Source organism: Mixophyes fleayi, chromosome 1, assembly GCF_038048845.1.
Source record: "Mixophyes fleayi isolate aMixFle1 chromosome 1, aMixFle1.hap1, whole genome shotgun sequence".
Classification (NCBI taxonomy): Eukaryota; Metazoa; Chordata; class Amphibia; order Anura; family Limnodynastidae; genus Mixophyes; species Mixophyes fleayi.
The window spans coordinates 10,622,880-10,644,872 of record NC_134402.1 but is presented as its reverse complement, the minus strand read 5'-3'; the positions used below and the strand labels follow the sequence as shown (position 1 = coordinate 10,644,872).

The 21,993-nt window shown below is 42.6% G+C and overlaps 1 protein-coding gene across 1 annotated transcript in view; it reads left to right on the top strand.

The window, feature by feature from the left end:
- Window positions 1-4,237: 4,237 nt before the first annotated feature.
- Window positions 4,238-21,993, top strand: part of LOC142103184 (shootin-1-like) — a 36,430-nt gene continuing 18,674 nt past the window's right edge. Inside the window, exons 1-5 of the mRNA XM_075187394.1 lie at window positions 4,238-4,337; window positions 6,233-6,279; window positions 9,246-9,294; window positions 12,316-12,410; window positions 16,658-16,814. Coding sequence (XP_075043495.1) covers window positions 4,265-4,337; window positions 6,233-6,279; window positions 9,246-9,294; window positions 12,316-12,410; window positions 16,658-16,814 — 421 coding nt within the window. The 5' untranslated portion in view covers window positions 4,238-4,264. The remainder of the gene's footprint in view (window positions 4,338-6,232; window positions 6,280-9,245; window positions 9,295-12,315; window positions 12,411-16,657; window positions 16,815-21,993) is intronic.

Here is a 21,993-nt window from a genome sequence, read left to right as displayed (position 1 = left end):
CTGTCTGACATGTCTACTTGGATGGTGTCAGCAAAGTAATCATCCACAATTTTTTCTATTGTGACAGCATCCAATGCAGCGACAGTAGACATGTCTGCAATGGTTGGCAGGTCCTTCAGTCCGGACCAGATGTTATCAGCATCCCCGCCAGTGCCTCTTTTGGGAAAACTGAGCTTTTTCCTCGCAGCCATAGATGTGGAAGAAAATGAGGGTGGAGCTGTTGGCATGTCACGGTCCTCTTCAGAGGACAATCTCCTGACCAGCAGGTCTTTGCACCGCTGTAGACTTGTGTCCGCCGGAAACAGAGACACAACATACGCTTTAAACCGAGGATCGAGCACGGTGGCCAGAATGTATTCCTCTGACTTTAAAAGAGTGACCACCCTCGGATCCTGGCAAAGCGTACGAAGGGCTACATCCACAAGAGCTACATGCTTGGTGTAATCGCAATGGCTTACCAGCTCCTCCCTCACTTTCTCCAGCTGCTTCTGCAACAGCCTGATCAGGGGAATGACCTGACTCAAGCTGGCAGTGTCGGAACTGACTTCTCGTGTGGCAAGTTCAAATGGCTGCAGAACCTTGCACAACACGGAAATCAGTCTCCACTGCGCTTGACTGAGGCGCATCCCCACTCCTTTGCCTATGTCGTAGGTGGCTGTGTAGGCCTGAATGGCCTTTTGCTGCTCCTCCATCCTCTGCAGCATATAGAGGGTGGAGTTCCAGCGCGTCACAACCTCTTGTTTGAGGTGATGGCAGGGCAGGTTCATGCTTTTTTGATGTGCCTCTAGTCTGCGGTAGGCACTGGCTGAATGCCGAAAGTGTTTAGCAATTTTGCGCGCCACCGCAAGCATCTCCTGCACACCCCTGTCACTCTTGAGGTAATGCTGCACCACCAAATTAATGGTGTGGGCAAAACATGGGACGTGCTGGAAATTGCCCATATTTAATGCCCGCACAATGTTACTGGCATTGTCTGACACCACAAATCCCCATGAGAGTCTAAGTGGGGTAAGCCACTGGTAGATAATTTCCCTCATTTTCTCTAATATGTTGTCAGCGTTGTGCCTCTTATTAAAGCCTGTAATACACAATGTTGCCTGCCTTTGCACGAGCCGCCATTTTGTAGTTGCTGCTACTGATGCAGCTGTTGCTGTTGCTGCGGAAGGGGATGCATCTACCCAGTGGGCTGTCACAGTCATATAGTCCTTCGTTTGCCCAGAACCACTTGTCCACATGTCCGTGGTTAAGTGGACAGTGGGTACAACCGCATTTTTTAGAGCACTGAGGACACTTGATCGTACTTCTCTGTACATTTTTGGTATCGCCTGCCTAGTGAAGTGGAATCTCGACGGGATTTGGTACCGGGGACACAATACCTCCATCAACCCTCTAAATCCCACTCCACTGATGGCGGACACCGGGCGCACGTCTAACACCAACATTGCAGTTACAGCCGCAGTTAAACGCTTTGCAATAGGGTGACTACTATCGTATTTTGTGGTCATGGCAAACGACTGTTGGACGGTCAATTGTTTTGTGAAAGACTTAGCGGTCTTACGACTTCCCCTCTGGGAAGATGACCGACTAACAGCAGCAACAGCAGCAGTGGCAGTAGTAGGCGTACCGCTGCAGGATTCCTCGGATGAATCCCGTATTGAGGAGGACTCAGTCTGGCTGCTGACTTGGGCTGCAGGACTGAATCTGATGGAGATTGTGGAGGAAGTTGACGAGGAGGGTGTTGCTGGTGTGTATCCAACTGGACCACGGGATTTAGGTGTCCCTGTACCGATGAGGGTCCTAGCCCCAGTTCCTGAACTAACCACTGAACTATGAAGGTTATTCAGGTGACGTATAAGGGAGGATGTTCCTAGGTGGGCAAGATCCTTACCCCTGCTTATTTGAGCTTTACATAAGCTACATATGGCCATACATTGGTTGTCTGGATTTGGATAAAAATAACTCCAGACCGAAGAGGTGCATTTTTTGGTCTTCTGACCAGGCATGACGATGGGCTTTTTCATCCCATGGACATCAGCTGTTTCCCCCCCTGGTGCCTCATTTACAATAACCACATCACCATCCTCATCATCAAGTTCCTCCACAGCGCCAGCTACATCATCAATAGCCTCCTCCCGAGCCACCTCTTCCCGTACAGTGATGGGAAGGTCAGGCTTGACAACCACCAACATCCTTGGACTCGCCTTGTGGATTTGTGATAATTTCTCTTTAGAAGGCAGAGTTGTTTGCTGTTTTGTTGCTGACAGCATAACTCTCTTCAATTTTTTGTAGGGGGGGGGAGGAGGAGGAGGGCTAAGATCCGTGGGTGAAGCTGAACCACTAGTCATGAACACGGGCCAGGGCCTAAGCCGTTCCTTGCCACTCCGTGTCGTAAATGGCATATTGGCAACTTTACGTTTCTCCTCAGATGATTTTAAGTTTCTCTTTTTGCTACTTTTTCTTAACTTGGGCTTTTTGGATTTTACATGCCCGGTACTACGAGATTGGGCATCGGGCTTGGAAGACGACGTTGATGGCATTTCATCGTCTATGTCATGACTAGTGGCAGCAGCTTCAGCATTAGGAGGAAGTGGGTCTTGATCTTTCCCTACTTTATCCTCCAAATTTTTGGTCTCCATTATATGTAGCACAAGATACTGCAGAATGTGTGAACTTGGTAATATTGCAGTACCAATGGACTTATACTGCTGGATTGGTTTTGCAAATTTGGTTATAATTATTATATATTTTTTTTTTTTTACATTTTTTATTTTTTTTTACTTTTTTTTTATTTTTTAAAAACTTGGGAATAATGGGGAAATAACTATGCCCTTAGAAGCACAGAGCACAGGACACAGCACCACTGGACTGAACAGGACACGGCACAGGACCCAGCAGCACTACGGAACTCAGCAGGACAGAGCACAGGACACAGCACCACTGGACTGATACTGCAGAATGTGTGAACTTTGTAATATTGCAGTACCAATGGACTTATACTGCTGGATTGGTTTTGCAAATTTGGTTATAATTATTATATATATTTTTTTTTTTTTTTTAATTTTTTATTATTTTTTACTTTTTTTTTATTTTTTTAAAATCTTGGGAATAATGGGGAAATAACTATGCCCTTAGAAGCACAGAGCACAGGACACAGCACCACTGGACTGAACAGGACCCAGCAGCACTACGGAACTCAGCAGGACAGAGCACAGGACACAGCACCACTGGACTGATACTGCAGAATGTGTGAACTTTGTAATATTGCAGTACCAATGGACTTATACTGCTGGATTGGTTTTGCAAATTTGGTTATAATTATATATTTTTTTTTTTTAATTTTTAATTGTAATTTTTTTTTTACTTTTTTTTTATTTTTTAAAAACTTGGGAATAATGGGGAAATAATAACTATGCCCTTAGAAGCACAGAGCACAGGACACAGCACCACTGGACTGAACAGGACACGGCACAGGACCCAGCAGCTCTACGGAACTCAGCAGGACAGAGCACAGGACACAGCACCACTGGACTGATACTGCAGAACACAGCACAGCACAGCACAGCACAGAACTAAACAGCACAGCACGAGATCTACCAGGACAGAGGACCACCTAACACACCCTCCCTCTACCCTGATCAATGCCCGAGTGAAGATGGCGGCGACTAGCGGGGAATTTATAGGATTCGAGTATCGCGAGATCCGACAACGGGATTATGAGTCAGAGCCTCAGTTTCAGATTTGAATTTGGCGCCAATACCCGGATCTGTCTCGGATCCGACTTGGATCGGCAACGTTCGGGTGGGCTCGGATTTCATAAATCCGAGTGCGCTCATCCCTAATAGTAAGTAGTATTTAGGTGGAGCGCGCATTCAACCAGAATGAAGTTGAAAAGCACCTTGAGATCCGCTTGAGTTTGAACACAGTCGCCTGCTCTTTTTTAAAACACAATTTACATGCAAGTTGCGCTCAGAAATGAATCAGGCCCATTGCGCCTACCATGCACATTAAACTGAAATACGCACAGCTAAGGAAAGAAAATGTTTGGGGTCAGTGTTCCTTTAAGTATTAACACCTAGTGCTAAGTCACCTACAATATATCCCCTTATTATTCTGGTGTCTCTCAGGACTCAGCCCTGGTCTGCTGGAGAAGTGATCGGGTTCAGGCAGAAGATGAGACACGTGAGCAGAGTTTCACTTCTCTGATAGTTTAAAAATAAAACCCTGTAGATTTCCTGGTTTCTGTTAGGAGATCAGTGATCAGAACATGGAAGAATCTCTGACACTCATAGAAGAGAGGACTATGTCCGACGTAGAGGACGACCCCGGCCAGATAACAGGTCATATTCTTGTATATTCTCATTTTCTGCTACTGTAACAATAGCTGCACCTACAGCACTAATCAGGTAGGACCAGGATTCCTGGACTGATGGGTGTTGTGACTGAGACTCCCACAATTTAGGCAGTGGGGTTTGTGGGGTTCAACCGATCACACTGACCAGATACCTGTGGTCTCTTGTATCCCCTTATCTCGTATCACATCTACCCCTTATCACTTATCTACCCATAACTTCTAAACTTCTGGAGGCTCCTACTATTTACAGACAGTAAATACAATACCTGTCTCTGACCCTCGCCATCACACAGCTCATTCTGTCCATGCAGGGGTCAGTGGTGCGGGTGGTCCTCCGGGATGATGGACAGGATTGATTTCTGATTTGGTCACACACAGATGCGGTCATATTAGATGAGATGTGGTTATCCGGCACTCTGGACAGAAATTGTGTGGGGTTCTGTTGAGTGTCAGTGTATATGTGTACTTGTGTGTGGTTCTGTTCTGTGTCAGCGTATATGTGTGTACTTGTGTATGTTTCTCTTGTGTGCCAGTGTATATGTGTGTACTTGTGTGGGGTTCTGTTGTGTGTCAGTGTATATGTGTGTACTTGTGTATGTTTCTCTTGTGTGCCAGTGTATATGTGTGTGCTTGTGTGGGGTTATGTTGTGTGTCAGTGTATATGTGTGTACTTGTGTGTAATTCTTTTGTGTGTCAGTGTATGTGTACTTGTGTGTGGTTCTGTTGTGTGTCTGTGTATATGTGTACTTGCGTGAGGTTCTGTTGTGTGTCAGTGTATCTGTGTGTACTTGTGTGTGGTTCTGTTGTGTGTCAGTGTATATGTGTGTCCTTGTGTGAGGTTCAGTTGTGTGGCAGTGTATATGTGTGTACTTGTGTGTGGTTCTGTTGTGTGTCAGTGTATATTTGTGTACTTGTGTGGGGTTCAGTTGTGTGTCAGTGTATATGTGTGTCCTTGTGTGAGGTTCAGTTGTGTGTCAGTGTATATGTGTGTACTTGTGTTGGGTTCAGTTGTGTGTCAGTGTATCTGTGTGTACTTGTGTGTGGTTCTGTTGTGTGTCAGTGTATATGTGTGTACTTGTGTGTGGTTCTGTTGTGTGTCAGTGTATATTTATGTACTTGTGTGGGGTTCAGTTGTGTGTCAGTGTATATGTGTGTCCTTGTGTGAGGTTCAGTTGTGTGTCAGTGTATATGTGTGTACTTGTGTTGGGTTCAGTTGTGTGTCAGTGTATATGTGTGTACTTGTGTGGGGTTTTGTTGTGTGTCAGTGTATATGTGTGTACTTGTGTTGGGTTCAGTTGTGTGTCAGTGTATATGTGTGTACTTGTGTAAAGTTCTGTTGTGTTTTAGTGTATATGTGTACTTGTGTTGGGTTCAGTTGTGTGTCAGTGTATATGTGTGTACTTGTGTGGGGTTCAGTTGTGTGTCAGTGTATATGTGTGTACTTGTGTGAGGTTCTGTTGATTTCAGTTTATATGTGTACTTGTGTTGGGTTCAGTTGTGTGTCAGTGTATATGTGTGTACTTGTGTGGGGTTCCATTGTGTGTCAGTGTATATGTGTGTACTTGTGTGGGGTTCCATTGTGTGTCAGTGTATGTGTGTACTTGTGGTACTTTTTGCCTTTGGGATGATGCCATTTCCAGTTATAAAATGTAAGTAAGATGTATTAGACTACTCAAGGCATGCTGGGACTTGTAGTTTGAAGGCCACAGGTTATTTACAGATCTTTGCGATATAATAGTAACCTCTGAGAGAATATTGGGTCAGGAGGGAACTAATAATAACTATGTGCTGTATCCAGGAAATCCTTTACAATCAGTCAGGAAAGATAATACCTATATAATAAAGTTGTTTAATAAAGTTCTATATGTGTCTGTTCTGCAGATCCCCAAATATCCAGCGATACAGACTCCTCGGACAGCACAAGTGAGGTAATGTACTAATAGCAGGATACATTGGTATACAGAGATGTCACAGGCTGCATTTCAACACCCTATAACATGGCTGCCTCCTCTGTGTATAGGCAATAAGGGCTCTTTAAGGAATTTTTGGTCACTGCAATGAGCACCTCACACTTATCTTACAAAGACATACGTATGCTGCTATAATGATATCTATTTCTGGTACAGGTAGTGGACACCATGGATATTTCTTGTACTGAACACTATTGCTATTTTTAGTACTGGTAAAGGACACCATGGCTATTTCTGGTACTGGTAGTGGACACCATGGCTATTTCTGATACTGGTAGAGGACACCATGGCTATTTCTGGTACTGATAGAGGACACCATGGCTATTTCTGGTACTGGCAGAGGACACCATGGCTATTTCTGGTACTGGTAGAGGGCACATGGGTATTTTTGTATTTGTAGAAGACAACATGGGTATTTCTGGTGCTGGTAGAGGACACCATGGGTATTTCTGGTGCTGGTAGAGGACACCATGGGTATTTCTGGTGCTGGTAGAGGACACTATGGGAGTTTCTGGTACTGGTAGAAGATACCATGGCTATTTTTGGTATTGGTAAAGGATATTATGGCTATTTCTGGTACAGGTAGTGGACACCATGGCTATTTCTGGTACAGGTAGTGGACACCATGGCTATTTCTGGTACAGGTAGTGGACACCATGGCTATTTCTGGTACAGGTAGTGGACACCATGGCTATTTCTGATACTGGACACTATTGGTATTTTTAGTACTGGTAAAGGACACCATGGCTATTTCTGGTACTGATAGAGGACACCATGGCTATTTCTGATACTGGTAGAGGACACCATGGCTATTTCTGGTACTGGTAGAGGACACCATTGCTATTTCTGGTACTGGTAGAGGACACCATGGCTATTTCTGGTACTGGAAGAGGACACCATGGCTATTTCTAGTACTGGTAGAGGACACCATGGGTATTTCTGGTACTAGTAGAGGACACCATGGGTATTTTTTGTATTGGTAGAAGACACCATGGGTATTTCTGGTGCTGGTAGAGGACACTATGGGAGTTTCTGGTACTGTTAGAAGACACCACGGCTGTTTTTGGTAATAGTAAAGGACATCATGGCTATTTCTGGTACAGGTAGTGGACACCATGGCTATTTCTGGTACAGGTAGTGGACACCCTGGCTATTTCTGGTACTGGGCACTATTGGTATTTTTAGTACTGGTAATGGACACCATGGGTATTTCTGGTACTGGTAGTGGACACCATAGGTATTTCTGATACTGGTAGAGGACACCATGGCTGTTTCTGGTACTGGTAGAGGACACCATGATGGCTATTTCTTATACTGGTAGAAGACACCATGATGGCTATTTCTGGTACTGGTAGAAGACACCATGGCTATTTCTGGTACTGGTATAGGACACCATGGTTATTTCTGGTACTAGTAGAGGACACCATGATGGCTATTTCTGGTACTGGTAGAGGACACCATGACTATTTCTGGTACTGGTAGAGGACACCATGATGGCTATTTCTGGTAATGGTAGAGGACACCATGGCTATTTCTGGTACTGGTAGAGGACACCCACTGATGTTCTTGGACATTATGGGTCTAATGCAGAGTTGGTCACAAGATGGGTGTAAATAAAATAAAGCACACGCAAATATAGCATACATGCGGAGTCATACACATTTCAAGATGCTTATGGTTCCATATCAGCAGCGTATGCGTCTGATTTATGGCAAGTAATAATCTCTGTGTGTATTTGCATTGGCCTTTTAGCCTCCTGACAGGTGTCTGAGTGTTTCCTCAGGTCTGCATGAGCTGCATTTGCGTGAACAGGCTTTTACCATTACACTCCCCCAAGGAGGTCCAAGGTCCAAATATGCACAATCTGCATTGGCACACATGCGTGCGTTCTTTTTGACAATAATTCTAACACATGCCCTTCTTTATCCAATGTATCTCTTATTTCTTTCACTCCTGCCAAAACCCTGACATCTGCATTAACTGCTCCTTCGACCCCATAATGACCAGGATTTATTACAGTGGCCAAAACACTCTCAAATACACAGATTAAGTGAAATACCTCACCCCAAAAAGTCTTGGCCATGTCCCCTTTTGTCCCTCAAAATTGGGGGCTAAGCCTTTCCTTTTATTATTGAGTGCATGTCATCAACCATTACACTGTATATTATTTGGGCAAGGGACAACCATAATAATGTTTTTCATTGTACTCAATAACTCTTGTTTAATTATAAAATGTCATTCAGGTTGGGCTTCCATAACTCTCTTTTTTTGTGTTTTACTATATAACTTTACTCAAAAATAATATTGCCTAATTGAAAATCATTATGCTGGTTAATACAAATTACTGGAATAATCCATCATACTGAAATTGGACTTCTGCCTGAAATCACCTGCTTAAAACTCATAGAACAGACTGTTGCTGCTATTTGGCAGCTAGGTTCATAAGGACTAACACTCCGTAGAAACATCTGCAACAATGGAAACAAACCGTGGACTGTAATGATTTGTAGTGTCTGATAAGAAGTGCCAATTTGCCAAATAGCAGCAACAGTTTGTTTCAGAATTTTAAGCAGGTGATTTCAAACAATTATATTTCAAATATCAAGAGTTATTGATATATAAGTAAGTTGTAGTACCCAACATAATGATTTTAACTATTTGGCATAATTTAAAACACCATTGATTATTTTCTTGTTTTGTACAGGTGCCTAATTTCTTAACTGAAATATTTTAAATAATAAAAAGCAGCAGTAAAATAATTATAAGAAAATATTACTGATTGAAAACTGAACCAAGATCCTCCAAGCTGACCCTTGGACTTATTTTGGGTCTTGGATGAAAAAGGCCATGAATGTGAAATATTAGTGTTACATTATTATCCATGTTTGGTGGAGATTTAACAGGATTCTTTTCTCCTTTCACAGGATGAGGATTCTACCAGAGAAGACTCAGAGCTGCAGGGAATTGCAGAAAGTAGGTCTGAGCCTGTGAGGGCTAATGTCACATAGCCGCTTTCTGCACCAATGTATATTAGCTTCAGGAGCTAGTGTTCCTGTGCGCTCTATAAATGCTTGCATCACCACTAGCCTTATGTAACATCGTCTCATGCCGCCCTTACCTGGAGATGCTGCAAATATCCCTTTTATCAGTAGAGCTTTCAAGCAGAACCTGGAGCCTGTGGTATTTGCAGGCTCAACTGCTCTTGCAGCATCAAAAGCAAATATAATGATAAATATGGGCTTTGTTTACATATACAAAAGCAGTGTTACATGATGATGGCATCCCTGCCTCTCATCCTCTGGTGTGCACCCTCCTGCCTCCCATCCTCTTGTGTGCACCATCCTGCCTCCCATCCTCTTGTGTGCACCATCCTGCCTCTCATCCTCTTGTGTGCACCATCCTGCCTCCCATCCTCTTGTGTGCACCCTCCTGCCTCTCATCCTCCTGTGTGCACCCTCCTGCCTCCCATCCTCTTGTGTGCACCATCCTGCCTCTCATCCTCTTGTGTGCACCCTCCTGCCTCTCATCCTCCTGTGTGCACCCTCCTGCCTCTCATCCTCTTGTGTGCACCCTCCTGCCTCTCATCCTCTTGTGTGCACCATCCTGCCTCCCATCCTCTGGTGTGCACCCTCCTGCCTCCCATCCTCTTGTGTGCACCATCCTGCCTCTCATCCTCTTGTGTGCACCATCCTGCCTCTCATCCTCTTGTGTGCACCATCCTGCCTCCCATCCTCTGGTGTGCACCATCCTGCCTCCCATCCTCTTGTGTGCACCATCCTGCCTCTCATCCTCTTGTGTGCACCATCCTGCCTCTCATCCTCTTGTGTGCACCCTCCTGCCTCCCATCCTCTTGTGTGCACCATCCTGCCTCTCATCCTCTTGTGTGCACCATCCTGCCTCTCATCCTCTTGTGTGCACCATCCTGCCTCTCATCCTCTTGTGTGCACCCTCCTGCCTCTCATCCTCCTGTGTGCACCCTCCTGCCTCTCATCCTCTTGTGTGCACCCTCCTGCCTCTCATCCTCCTGTGTGCACCCTCCTGCCTCCCATCCTCTTGTGTGCACCCTCATGCCTCTCATCCTCCTGTGTGCACCCTCCTGCCTCCCATCCTCTTGTGTGCACCCTCCTGCCTCCCATTCTCTTGTGTGCACCCTCCTGCCTCTCATCCTCCTGTGTGCACCCTCCTGCCTCCCATCCTCTTGTGTGCACCCTCCTGCCTCTCATCCTCCTGTGTGCACCCTCCTGCCTCTCATCCTCCTGTGTGCACCCTCCTGCCTCCCATCCTCTTGTGTGCACCCTCCTGCCTCCCATTCTCTTGTGTGCACCCTCCTGCCTCTCATCCTCTTGTGTGCACGCTCCTGCCTACCATCCTCTTGTGTGCACCCTCCTGCCTGCCATCCTCTTGTGTGCACCATCATGCCTCTCATCCTCTTGTGTGTATGCTCCTACCTCTCATCCTCTTGTGTGCACCATCCTGCCTCTCATCCTCTTGTGTGCACCCTCCTGCCTCTCATCCTCCTGTGTGCACCCTCCTGCCTCTCATCCTCCTGTGTGCACCCTCCTGCCTCTCATCCTCCTGTGTGCACCATCCTGCCTCTCCTCCTCTTGTGTGCACGCTCCTGCCTTCCATCCTCTTGTGTGCACCCTCCTGCCTCTTATCCTCCTGTGTGCACCCTCCTGCCTCCCATCCTCTTCTGTGCACCCTCCTGCCTCTCATCCTCCTGTGTGCACCCTCCTGCCTCTCCTCTTCTTGTGTGCACCCTCCTGCCTCTCATCCTCCTGTGTGCACCCTCCTGCCTCTCACCCTCCTGTGTGCACCCTCCTGCCTCTCCTCTTCTTGTGTGTACCCTTCTGCCTCTCATCCTCCTGTGTGCACCATCCTGCCTCTCATCCTCTTGTGTGCACCATCCTGCGTCTCATCCTCTTGTGTGCACGTAACTGCTTCTCAGCCTCTTGTGTGCACCCTCCTGCCTCCAAACAAGAAGCATTGGGGCTCCATAGATTTGCAGGTCATAAATGAACTATATAGATTATTCTAGTTACAGATTTACAACAGAAAGAGCATTCTAATGACCTCAATGAAATAAAAAAAACATTCTAATCACTGATACAATACAGAGAGTATTTTATTGACCAATATACAAGACAGGGAGCATTCTAGTGTTCTCAGTATAATACAAAGACATGCTAATCATTGATGCAATCCAGAGAGCATTCTATTGCTCACTATACAATAAATAGAGCATTCTAATTACCTCAATGAAATATAAAAACATTCTAATCACTGATGCAATACAGAGAGCATTCTAGTAATCAATGTACAATACAGAGAGCATTCTAATGACCTCAATGCATACAAAACATTCTAATTACTGATAAAATGCAAAGAGCATTCTACTGCTCACTATACAATAAAGAGAGCATTCTATTGACATCAATACAATCCAAAAATACAATTTATTGACACATTTAAAATTCCAGACCAATACAAAGAGTGTTTTGGTGATTAAGATGCATTAGAGTATACTCCACCATACAGTAAATACCTTCACATGTAATGACGTTGGCAGATAATACATTACTTTTTAACAGAGTTGCATAGCACTGCTAGTGTAACACAAGGCTCATTCACATCTATTTGCTCTTACTGTCACTAACACAGGAGAAATGGTTTCTTATGGGACCATTTGCATTCTTACATTGTAAGACTACACTTTAAATGTTGCAGAATCACCTACCTCTCATGCTTTACTGTGAAACGCGTCTGGAACGCAGTGTCAATAGAGTTTTCATAATGCCAGTGGGTAACCGGCCTTTAGAAGAAAACTTAATAAGAGTCACCCTTATAGGGCTGCAATTTGAGTTAAATAATCACAGTGTCTAGTGGATGTGAGTTCTTGAGTTTGTTTACATTTTGTTTTCCTGCATTAATGACCCAGAAGAAAGAATATAGTTAGTTTCAGTGCAGCGTAATATGAAGCTGTTTACCCCACAGTATCACAGAAATTGCTGGATGAACTCAAGATGCTGGAAGCCAAGTTTGACATTGAGAAAACTTGCAGGAAACAAGCAGAAGTTTACGCAGCGCAGGTAAGTGGGAATTTACTGCAAATTGTGTTTTCTCAATTTGCAGGAAAATAGCCTGTTTTTTTCTACGAAATTGCAGCCAATAGCAATATTTTCACAGCAGAATCTGGCTTTGTACTGTACGTCCAGACAGACTGTGGTGTCACTAGTTGAATCTGAATGCTCACAGCAGAGCGCTTGTGATATTACGTGTCTATGCATGTAATATGGATTTGTACTTGATTGTAGTTATAATCACAGATCTTAGTTATTTTTCTGAGCTATAAAGTTAATCAGAAACCTCAGTAACCTGCACCCAGGATTATAGCCCTGTCCTTTATAACACTGCCCTAATCCTACCTGCAGAGCAATGTGATTTGTATAACATTTTTCCTATGTATACTGTACCCACCAACTGTCCCCATTTTCGTGGGGCAGTCCTGATTTTCAGAGATGAGGGAGGATGTGGAACTTTGGATAAAGGATGTAACCTCATGATTAATGAAACGATTATGGTATAGTCAGATCGGTCCCAATTATTCTGTTGGGATTCTTGTAAGGTGGTTGCTGATTTTTTGGGTGAAATTTAGCTTTGAGTGTACTGCCGGGACATCTCCCTTTTTGGTTAGGTTCTGCATCATATATTGTACTGTACTCTGCAAAGTGTGAAACGCGTTACATGCTGCAAAACGCGCAGTCAGTGAGAAAGCGGAGGATTTAGACTAGACTGAGTGCAAAAACAGACAAATTAAAGGAGACAGATAAAGAGAGTGAAAGGAGATTGAAAGGGTGAGTGCAAAGCCTGAGAAAGAGTGAGTAAAAGAGAGTAAGGAATCATTTAAAGTGAAAATCACACAAAATAATTGGTGAGTACAAAACAATTTGAGAGACAAATTACAATAAATTTATCAAATAAATTAGTTTTAATAAAATGAATCCAACATGCTCATACTGGATTTCTACACTGAACACTTTCATCCTGATAGTGTTTAATGATGACTTTGACCTTGACGTCAATTTAATACGAGAATATGAAATATATTTTATATATATTTTATACAAGTCTATTTTTAAGCACTTTTATTAAATACAGTATTTATTTGCTATTTGGTATTGAAATTTGTCTTCAATCTGGACATTTAAAAAATAAACAAATTTGTACTTACCTATTATGTCATGTGATCTTGTGACCACCATTCATTGGCCTCTGTGACACACCTTTATAAGCTCCTCCCTAACGCCAGCAGAAGAGATCTTATGCAACATATGCATTGCTGCAGAAGTTAGTACCCGAGCTATGTGGATCACTGGAGGTGTGGTGTTCGGCATATATCTTGCAACTGCTGTAGTCTGTCTCTCCCCACTGGCTACTATTGCAAAGCACAAATCACTAAGGTCATACACAAAAAGCCACTTTACAGTAGTAACTGAAGTGGAGAGCAGGAAGGTTGTGGAGAGAGACCCAAACATCCTTCTACTGCAGTTCATTAGCCAACAGGATCAAGCTTCAAAAAGCTTTGCTTTTTAGAACTTGTTCAATAGCCCCAGACCACAGTCCCCATTGAAAATTATGGGAACTGCGGTGTAATGCGAAACTTAGCCTAATGCAGGAGATATATATGATACCTCCTGTGTTACTTTTGTTAGATAGTAATGTACAAATGCCTGAACCATGCAGTAAAGACCACTTCCGCTTTGTTTATGTTTTATGTTTTCATCTTGTACCCTCTATATTGCATCCTCTACATTGTGCTTCTCTTCAGAGGAGGATGCCTCTCACAGAAGCAAAAGAGAATAAGTATATTGTAGTTGATTAAGATAAATGCGCCCCCCACTAAAAGAAAAATAGATTTATCTTTATTTTTAATAAACCAGTTACCCACAAAGCTCAGTGTGAGGAGCACTGCTAGATAATGAGGAGGACAATGCTATACGTATAGACTTGATCACAAAGTCCTACTTCCTTTACAGTGACTATGATGAGCACTGTTTTTATTTTATTTTATTGAAGCCCAAGGTGCATGCGAAAATCACCCAGTGCAGTAGCTGTGCTGGGGACTTGGGTCTCCTAAAACGAAAGAGCGCCGTTTCTCCCCATTCCGCGGAGATGTAAATCCCGTTAAAGGAACAAGGATCTCCCTTCGCTGAAGCCAGGAGAGATCCCTTGACATCTCGGACCCCTGCAGCCAGAAAAGTCCAGTAGGGGGCTTTTCTGTCAAGCCATAAAGCGTCCTTAAAACAGTTCATAAGGTACCAGGCCTCCCCCATAAATTTGGTGCCAGAAAATAAACTATAAAATACAAAATGGTATGAAGGGCAAGTCCTGGGCACACTGTCTCTGAGTTCATGTTCCCGCGCATCCAACAGTGCCTGTACATAGAGGCAGCCCCAAAAGATATGCTGCATTGCATTCCTGCTAACAATGCACCAAGGGCAGTGAAAATATCTGTACAGGTTTCTGGGAGTGCATAAATGTCCTGGTAGGTAAACCTCCCTGGAGAGCCATCCATGCCAATTCTTGATGTCTATTACTCCGTCTCTTAAAAGCCACAAACACTTACTGCTGTAGCTGCAGGGAGCCCTGGAACAGACTACATCATGTCCTTAGCTCTGATCAGCTTGTTGATAGTTTTAGGCTTGTCAAAGAGCACAGCTACACAAGGTAATGAGAAGAATGTCATACACACATACATAATCAGTGAGCGCCTCCATCTACAGACACTGTGAGGAGCACTGCTACACAAGATAATGAGAAGAATGCCATACACACAGAAATTATCACCAAACTCCTCTTCCTTTATAGTCATTGTCACATGCAAGCTAACTACTAGTCATATAAAACTGCAAATATGTGTTGTGAATTACTTTATAGTATTAGCATGGTGTGGCGCAGATGAACTCTGTCCAACCATGGGTTTAAACCTGAAAAGGGGAGACTAAATGTATGTATCTCGCTAGAGTTCCAAACATGTGGTTATAGATGACCGCCCAATACTAATTTATGGCATGGGTTGAAAAAGAAAAAAGGCCTTAAAATCTTTCTTTAAGGTTATAACAATATCCTCAGTGAACTCCAACAAACAAACCCCTCGCAATGTTGATGATCTGTGATATCTCAGGACATCTCAACTGGATGACCTAGCAGCTGGGATAAGTGTGAATGAAGCGAAATAAGGATACAAAACATGTCATATTTTCTCAAATGTCATACTTACAGGAATCATGAAAATAATCTTATGAGCTGCTGTGTAGGTGTAATATTATTTTTGTAGGACATTCTGGTAAGAAGTTAGGCCAGTGTAAATAAAACCTGCCTTGAGAGGTCATGAACAACTAATTTGCATTTACAGAAACTTTCTAGTTCTGACATCATAGGAATGTGGCTGTGGGCACCTGTAGAATGTTAAAATGTTCTGTAAAATCTAACAGTGTGTTCACTTTTTGGCAGTCAATTTCATATTGAGAAATGTCCCTTTATTCCTGCTCTACCAACAGACATACACTAATTATTCGTAAATTTATCATTTCTGTTGTTTATTGTTCTTTATTTTACCAGAAACTATTGTAATATATCTTTGTATGCCATTTTTAACTGATTTTCAGGTTAAGCATTGTGGATTTATGATCCATATTAAAATAATAAGTTCATATTTCTGTGTTGTTACAATTTCACATTTCAGACTTAGCTTGGTTTTAGAACGCTACATAGTTGAAAGAGAGGAGAAAATTTGGTCTATTATAACTCTGGATCGGGGAGATAATTTGGTTTATGATAACTGAAGAAAGTAAATTCTGATAGATTAGTCTAAAAGGAGAGCCGAAGGCTTCCTGAGTAACAGTGTCAGCTCTTCACAAAAAACCTTGGTGGTGACATAATTGATAAGGCAAAGTTAGTGTTGCTTGAGTTTTAATCATTTGTAAACAGACTGGGTGGTTGTTTTTGATTAACCCTGTGTCACATACACACGTCACACGGGCTCAGGTGAGTGCTGGATTGTGACAGTCACTGTGAGGAGCACTGTTACACAAGATAATGAGAGGAATGACATACACAAAGAAATGATCACCAAGCTCATCCATCTACAGTCACTGTGAGGAGCTCTGCTACACATGATAATGAGGAGGGATTAATGTATGTAAACAAATGGGTCATTTTTAATTGTTTTTTAGTGTACTACAGTCACAAAAAAATACTTGAAAAACCACCCTTGTCCAGATGAAAGCTCCCATACCTGCAAAGAGAGCTGCAATGTTAACATCTTCCTTTCCAGGTCAGTGAAAAAAACAAGAGGTTGTCCCGGTTCAGCATGCATGTTATGCCGGTGCTACAGGAGCTCCCTCAAGAAATACAGTCTCTAGTCATAGAAGAGCAGCAAAATGGTGACTTGAATACAGATTCTGCCGATGAGTATGAGCAACAGATTAGAGGTAATGTGCTACAGAATGTTAGGTGCGCATTTTTCCAGACGATAACAAATATATATATATATATCTATAATATAAATGTCTAGTGGCGTGTGTTAGTCTGTCTGTGTGTGTAAAAAATAAAACCAAGCTGCAGCGCCACCTGCTGGGCGGAGTTATACACTGACCTACTAAATTCTTAGTGTGTGTGGAAAAAAAAATTCAGAAAGGGCTGAAATTTGGTATACTAAGATGTTTTTAATTTGTTAATTTAATTTGTTAATTGTTAAAAGTGTTTATAAAGATTTAAAAAATATATATATATATTTCTTGAAGGAGAAGTGACAGTTGGGAGTGGTTGGTTGTTGCCGGGGGTGACAGTGGGGAGTGGTTGGTGGTTGAGGCTTGGGCTATGGCCCAAATGCATGACAAGAACCTTTTTAACACCTTAAGTAGCTTGATTTGACTAGAATGCATGAGTATCATGCACGGGTTAACTTGTGTATATATATATATATATATATATATATATATATATATATATATATATATATATATATATATATATATATATATATATTATAGGTATAAATTCATTATTGCCTCTACCTTATTTTAACTACAATTTTTTTTTTTTTTTTTTTTTGTGTATATGACGGTTTATTACATTTTAATTACAATTTTAATAGAGACAAGCGGTTCGAATTTGTAACCTGACAAATCCGAGTTTTACATATCCGAGTTGAGATTTGGATTGCCCGAGCTCCTCGAATCCTAAAGTGAGGAAAAGTATCAATTCTACATTATGGGATCTTCGATCTCATGAGATTTGGTTGCTGCCAACCTTCTAATTTCCTGGGAATTGTAGTCCTGCTCAAGTGCGAAATGTTAACATACAAGCACAACTACAACTCCCAGAAGCACATGCAGGGGCAAAATAGGAACTTAAAGGTGGCCCTGAACAAAAATTCTGAAAGTGGCGTCCACAACAACTGTAGGCGGTGCCAATGTCTGAGATGGAGATAGCACCACAGGTACCTCCGCAATTCTTGCTAAATATCCCTGACCGGCAGTCTGCAAACCCCATTAGCGTGTACATGAATTCGCTATTTGAGAATGAAGAATAAGACCCAAAATATAACAAAAGTTTGCTATTCAGACACTCAGCAAAAATGGTTAAATTCATAAATTTGTGCTGATCTGTCCACTGTGTGGTGATGGATATGGTTGAGTCTCTGTTATTATTATCATAGATTTGTAAGGCGCCATCGTGCTCCACAGCGCTGTACAGTAGGGAAAACAGGACATATATAAACAGGGACATAAAAGACAGACAGAATAAATGCAGACATGAAGACAAAGGGTATGGAGGACCCTGCTCATTACAGAGCTTACATTATTAGTGGAAGAGGGCACAGCTGAAACAAGAGGAGCTAGGGTGTATTAGTGTGAATAGTATCCTCAGGGATAAGGTAAGCTTTAAGAAAGAGGTGGGATTTTAAAGAACGTCTAAAGATTTGAAGATTTGAAGGCTGTGGGAAAGCCTGATTGAGCGTGGTAGGGAATTCCATAAGTGGGGAGCAGCATGGGAGGAGTCTTGCAGGCTCGAGTGAACGGACGTTACTAGAGACGAGATAAGACGCAGGTTAGAGGAAGATCTAAGAGGGCGGGAGAGAGAGTATTTTGATATGAGATTTGAGATGTATGCAGGGGTAATGTAGTTGAGGGCTTTGTAGGTAAAGATGAGTAAAGTGAATTGGATTCTGGAGGACACAGGGAGCCAGTGTAGGGATTTGCAAAGAGGTGCAGCAGATGTGGTTTTGCAGCAGCATTTAGGATGGATTGAAGTGTGGATATATGGGTGTCAGGAATGCCAGATAGCAGGAGGTTGCAGTAGTCAAGACGAGAGATGATGAGAGAATTGATAAGAGTTTTGGTAGCATGTTGAGCAAGAAACGGACATATTCTGGCAATGTTTTTAAGGTGGAATCAACAAGACTGGGAGAGAGTTTGGATGTAAGGAATAAAACAGAGGGCAGAGTCAAGTGTGACACCAAGGCAGTGGGATTGGGAGGAAATTGTGGTGTTGTTGACATTGAGGGAGATTTGAGTTGGTGGTGACTCTGGCAGGAGCTGGACATGTTGAGCTTTAGGTAGTGTTGGGACATCCATGTGGAGATAGCAGAAAGACAGTTGGTTCCATGACATAGCACAGAAGGAGAGAGATAATGAGATCAGTGTAGAGACTTTGCCTTCAGTTACTGGAATGAATTAAGGGTGGATTGGGGAGAGTAAGTAAAGGAGGGTAGAGTGGGTGGAATTTGGCATGAGGAAATATCTTGTCGAATGGGGTTGATTTTCTCTTTGATGTAGGTGGCAAAATCATGGGCTGTGAGGGAGGAAGGGGAGGAGGTGCAGGTGGTCAGAGAAGTGAGTTGAAGGTGGCAGAGGCGACGTGGGTTAGAAGACTGAATGGATATTAGAGATTTGATGAATGTTTGTTTGGCAATTGAAATGGAAGTGGTGTAAGATGAAAGGATGAAGCTGCATTGTCTACGGCTGAAGTAAGTGTCTTGTTGTAGAAAGAGGCAGCCTTATTAGGGCAGGACAATGCAGAAAATAATTGTTTTAGTGAAGATGAGAAGTGGGTTGTGTTAAGAATAGTTAGGTGTCGTTGTGTATTTGCGTACAGGGGGAAGGCATGAGGTAAGGATAGGGTGATGGTAAGAAGGTTGTGGTCGCAGATTGGGAATGCTAAGTCGGTGAAACTAGACATAGAGCAGTAGTGGGAGAAGACAAGGTCAAGGGAGTGTCCATCACTATTGGTGGGAGATGACCTCCACTGGTAGACACCAAAGGAGGAAGTAAGTGAAAGTTGTTTAGTGGTATTTTTTTATTTATAGAAGCATCTCACTCTTTATGCGGAGAGCATTAATGGAACTTTACAGCTCAAGACGTTTATTGATATTTATTGTACTTGTTTTCTGATTATTACTTTAAAACGGGTACTGTTAATATTTTATGTATTTGTATTCAGTAGCATGCACAATATTTATTTATAACAGTTGGTCCCTTACTGAATATCAACTGGGGAATTATGTTCTCACTCTGTCACTGCTGATTTGTGCCTGCTTTAATTGAATACATTCAGTGTATACACACACCGTTTGACTCAAAGAATGATTGGAATCGTGACTCTATTGGCCAGTTATGGTCAGATGACCTATCTACCTGGCTTTAAATAGTATGTGGATACTCTATTTGACATTATCTCTCTGATGAAACCGTATGTAACACTGAGAAACGCGTCAGTACACTATTGGATTTCAAAACAACATCTCTGGACATCGTTTTCCTGTACCCCGGGGTATTCAATGGATTGCTAAAGTAAGTGGATGAAGCGATTGTATATACGGCCTCCGTGTTATCTATATTGGCTATCAAGCGATGGATCATTGCGCTAAAGACTTTAATTACTGTTGCTGCAGTTGTTGCATGCTAAAGTCTAACTGTGTTATCTTATTGGCTATCAAGCGCTGGATTATTGCGCTAAAGACTTTTTATTATTGTTGCTGCAGTTGCTGCATGCTAAAGTCTAACCGTTTTGCCGACTAATACTAACAGAATCTGGAGAGCTTACATCTGATATAAATCATCAACGCTTATCCATTATAAAAGACCCTCCATTGCAATTAACCACTTCAGCGGCACTTCTGCACTTGATAAATCATCACAACTACACCAAAGGAATATTTTGTTAATGAATGCTATACACCGTTTTGTTGCATGAAAAGTTAAATCTGCCCTTGAAACAAGGAGAGTTTATTAGTGCTAATCTGGACATTGCTTGTTCTCTTTATTTTTAGGGATTTGAACCATCTATACCGCTGCAGCGGTTGTATGTATGTTATTAAGCACTACAAGGATTTGCATTTAACCATCTATCAAGGTGTTTCTGTGAACCACTATTAAGTGTGTGTTATATATTCCTTTTCTATGAGTTATTGCTCATGTGCATCAGCGGATTTGTTCCCCGTGAGTTGCATTTTTACACTGTGATCCTTTAGGGGATTTGTATTTGGGATCACTTGATGTCCACTGAATGTTGATTTTGTATAATTATTTTATTGCATTTAACGATTTTGCTATTGCTATTATATTCAATAAATAGAAACTGTTGGATAGAGCGCCCCTTATTGCTTTTTGTTACTATTTACTATGAAGCAGATTCAGATTTCTGCTTGAAGGGAGCTGCGGTCCGAACACCATATACTATTAATTGATTCCTAGCGCTTTAATTTTTTGTTTTATTGTATTTTAGTGGTAGAAGAGACAGCAGGATTTTCAATGGGAATGTCTGTGTGTGTGTGTGTGTCTGTGTGTGTGTTAGGCAATTTAGACTGTAAGCTCCAAAGGGGCAGGGAGTGAGTTCTCTGTACAGCGCTGTGGAATTAGTGGTGCTGTATAAATAGCGGCTGATGATGATGAATGTTGAAATTGCCTGGTATGAGAGTAGGCAGGTCAAAGTATAGGAAATAAGGGCAAAGTATAGGAAATAAGTGAGCCAGGCTGCAAAGTTATCAAGAAACTAGGAAACTTGACTTGGGGTGAGGGGATGATAAATGACAGCAACACGTTGGTGGAGTGGATAAAATGGACGGATAGTGTGGACTTTAAAGGAAGAGAATGAGAGTGAGGGTTCAGAAGATATGACTTTGAAGGTTCAACTTGGAGAAAGTAGAATGTCCTCTCCACCACCTTGTCTGTTTCCGGGTCTGGGGGTATGTCTGAGGAAGAGTCCCCCAGGGCATGTAGTGTCAGAGGAGGTGAAACAAGTTTCGGTAATGGCAAGGGGGTTGAGGGGAGAATGCAAGTTTGTTACAAACAGATCTTTACAAGGCAGCGCCGGTTTAAATTTAAGCGCTGAAGACGCCGAACTCGCGGGTGTTGAAGAACCCGGAGCTTCATACATTTACCCCCTGATGTTCCATAGTGCACAGGAGAAGGGAAAAGAGGGCAATGGAGATATGGAGTGGATAAAGTTGGCGAGATTGCATGTATGGGGTCCAGGGTGAGATGTCACCAGCAGCCATGAGAAGGAGCAGGGGGAGAAACAGGACATGTGAGGAGGATTTGTGGGTGTGAAGTTTATTTCTGTTTATATAGGTTGGTAAGTGTGGTGGGTGCAGAAGTCAAAACAGTT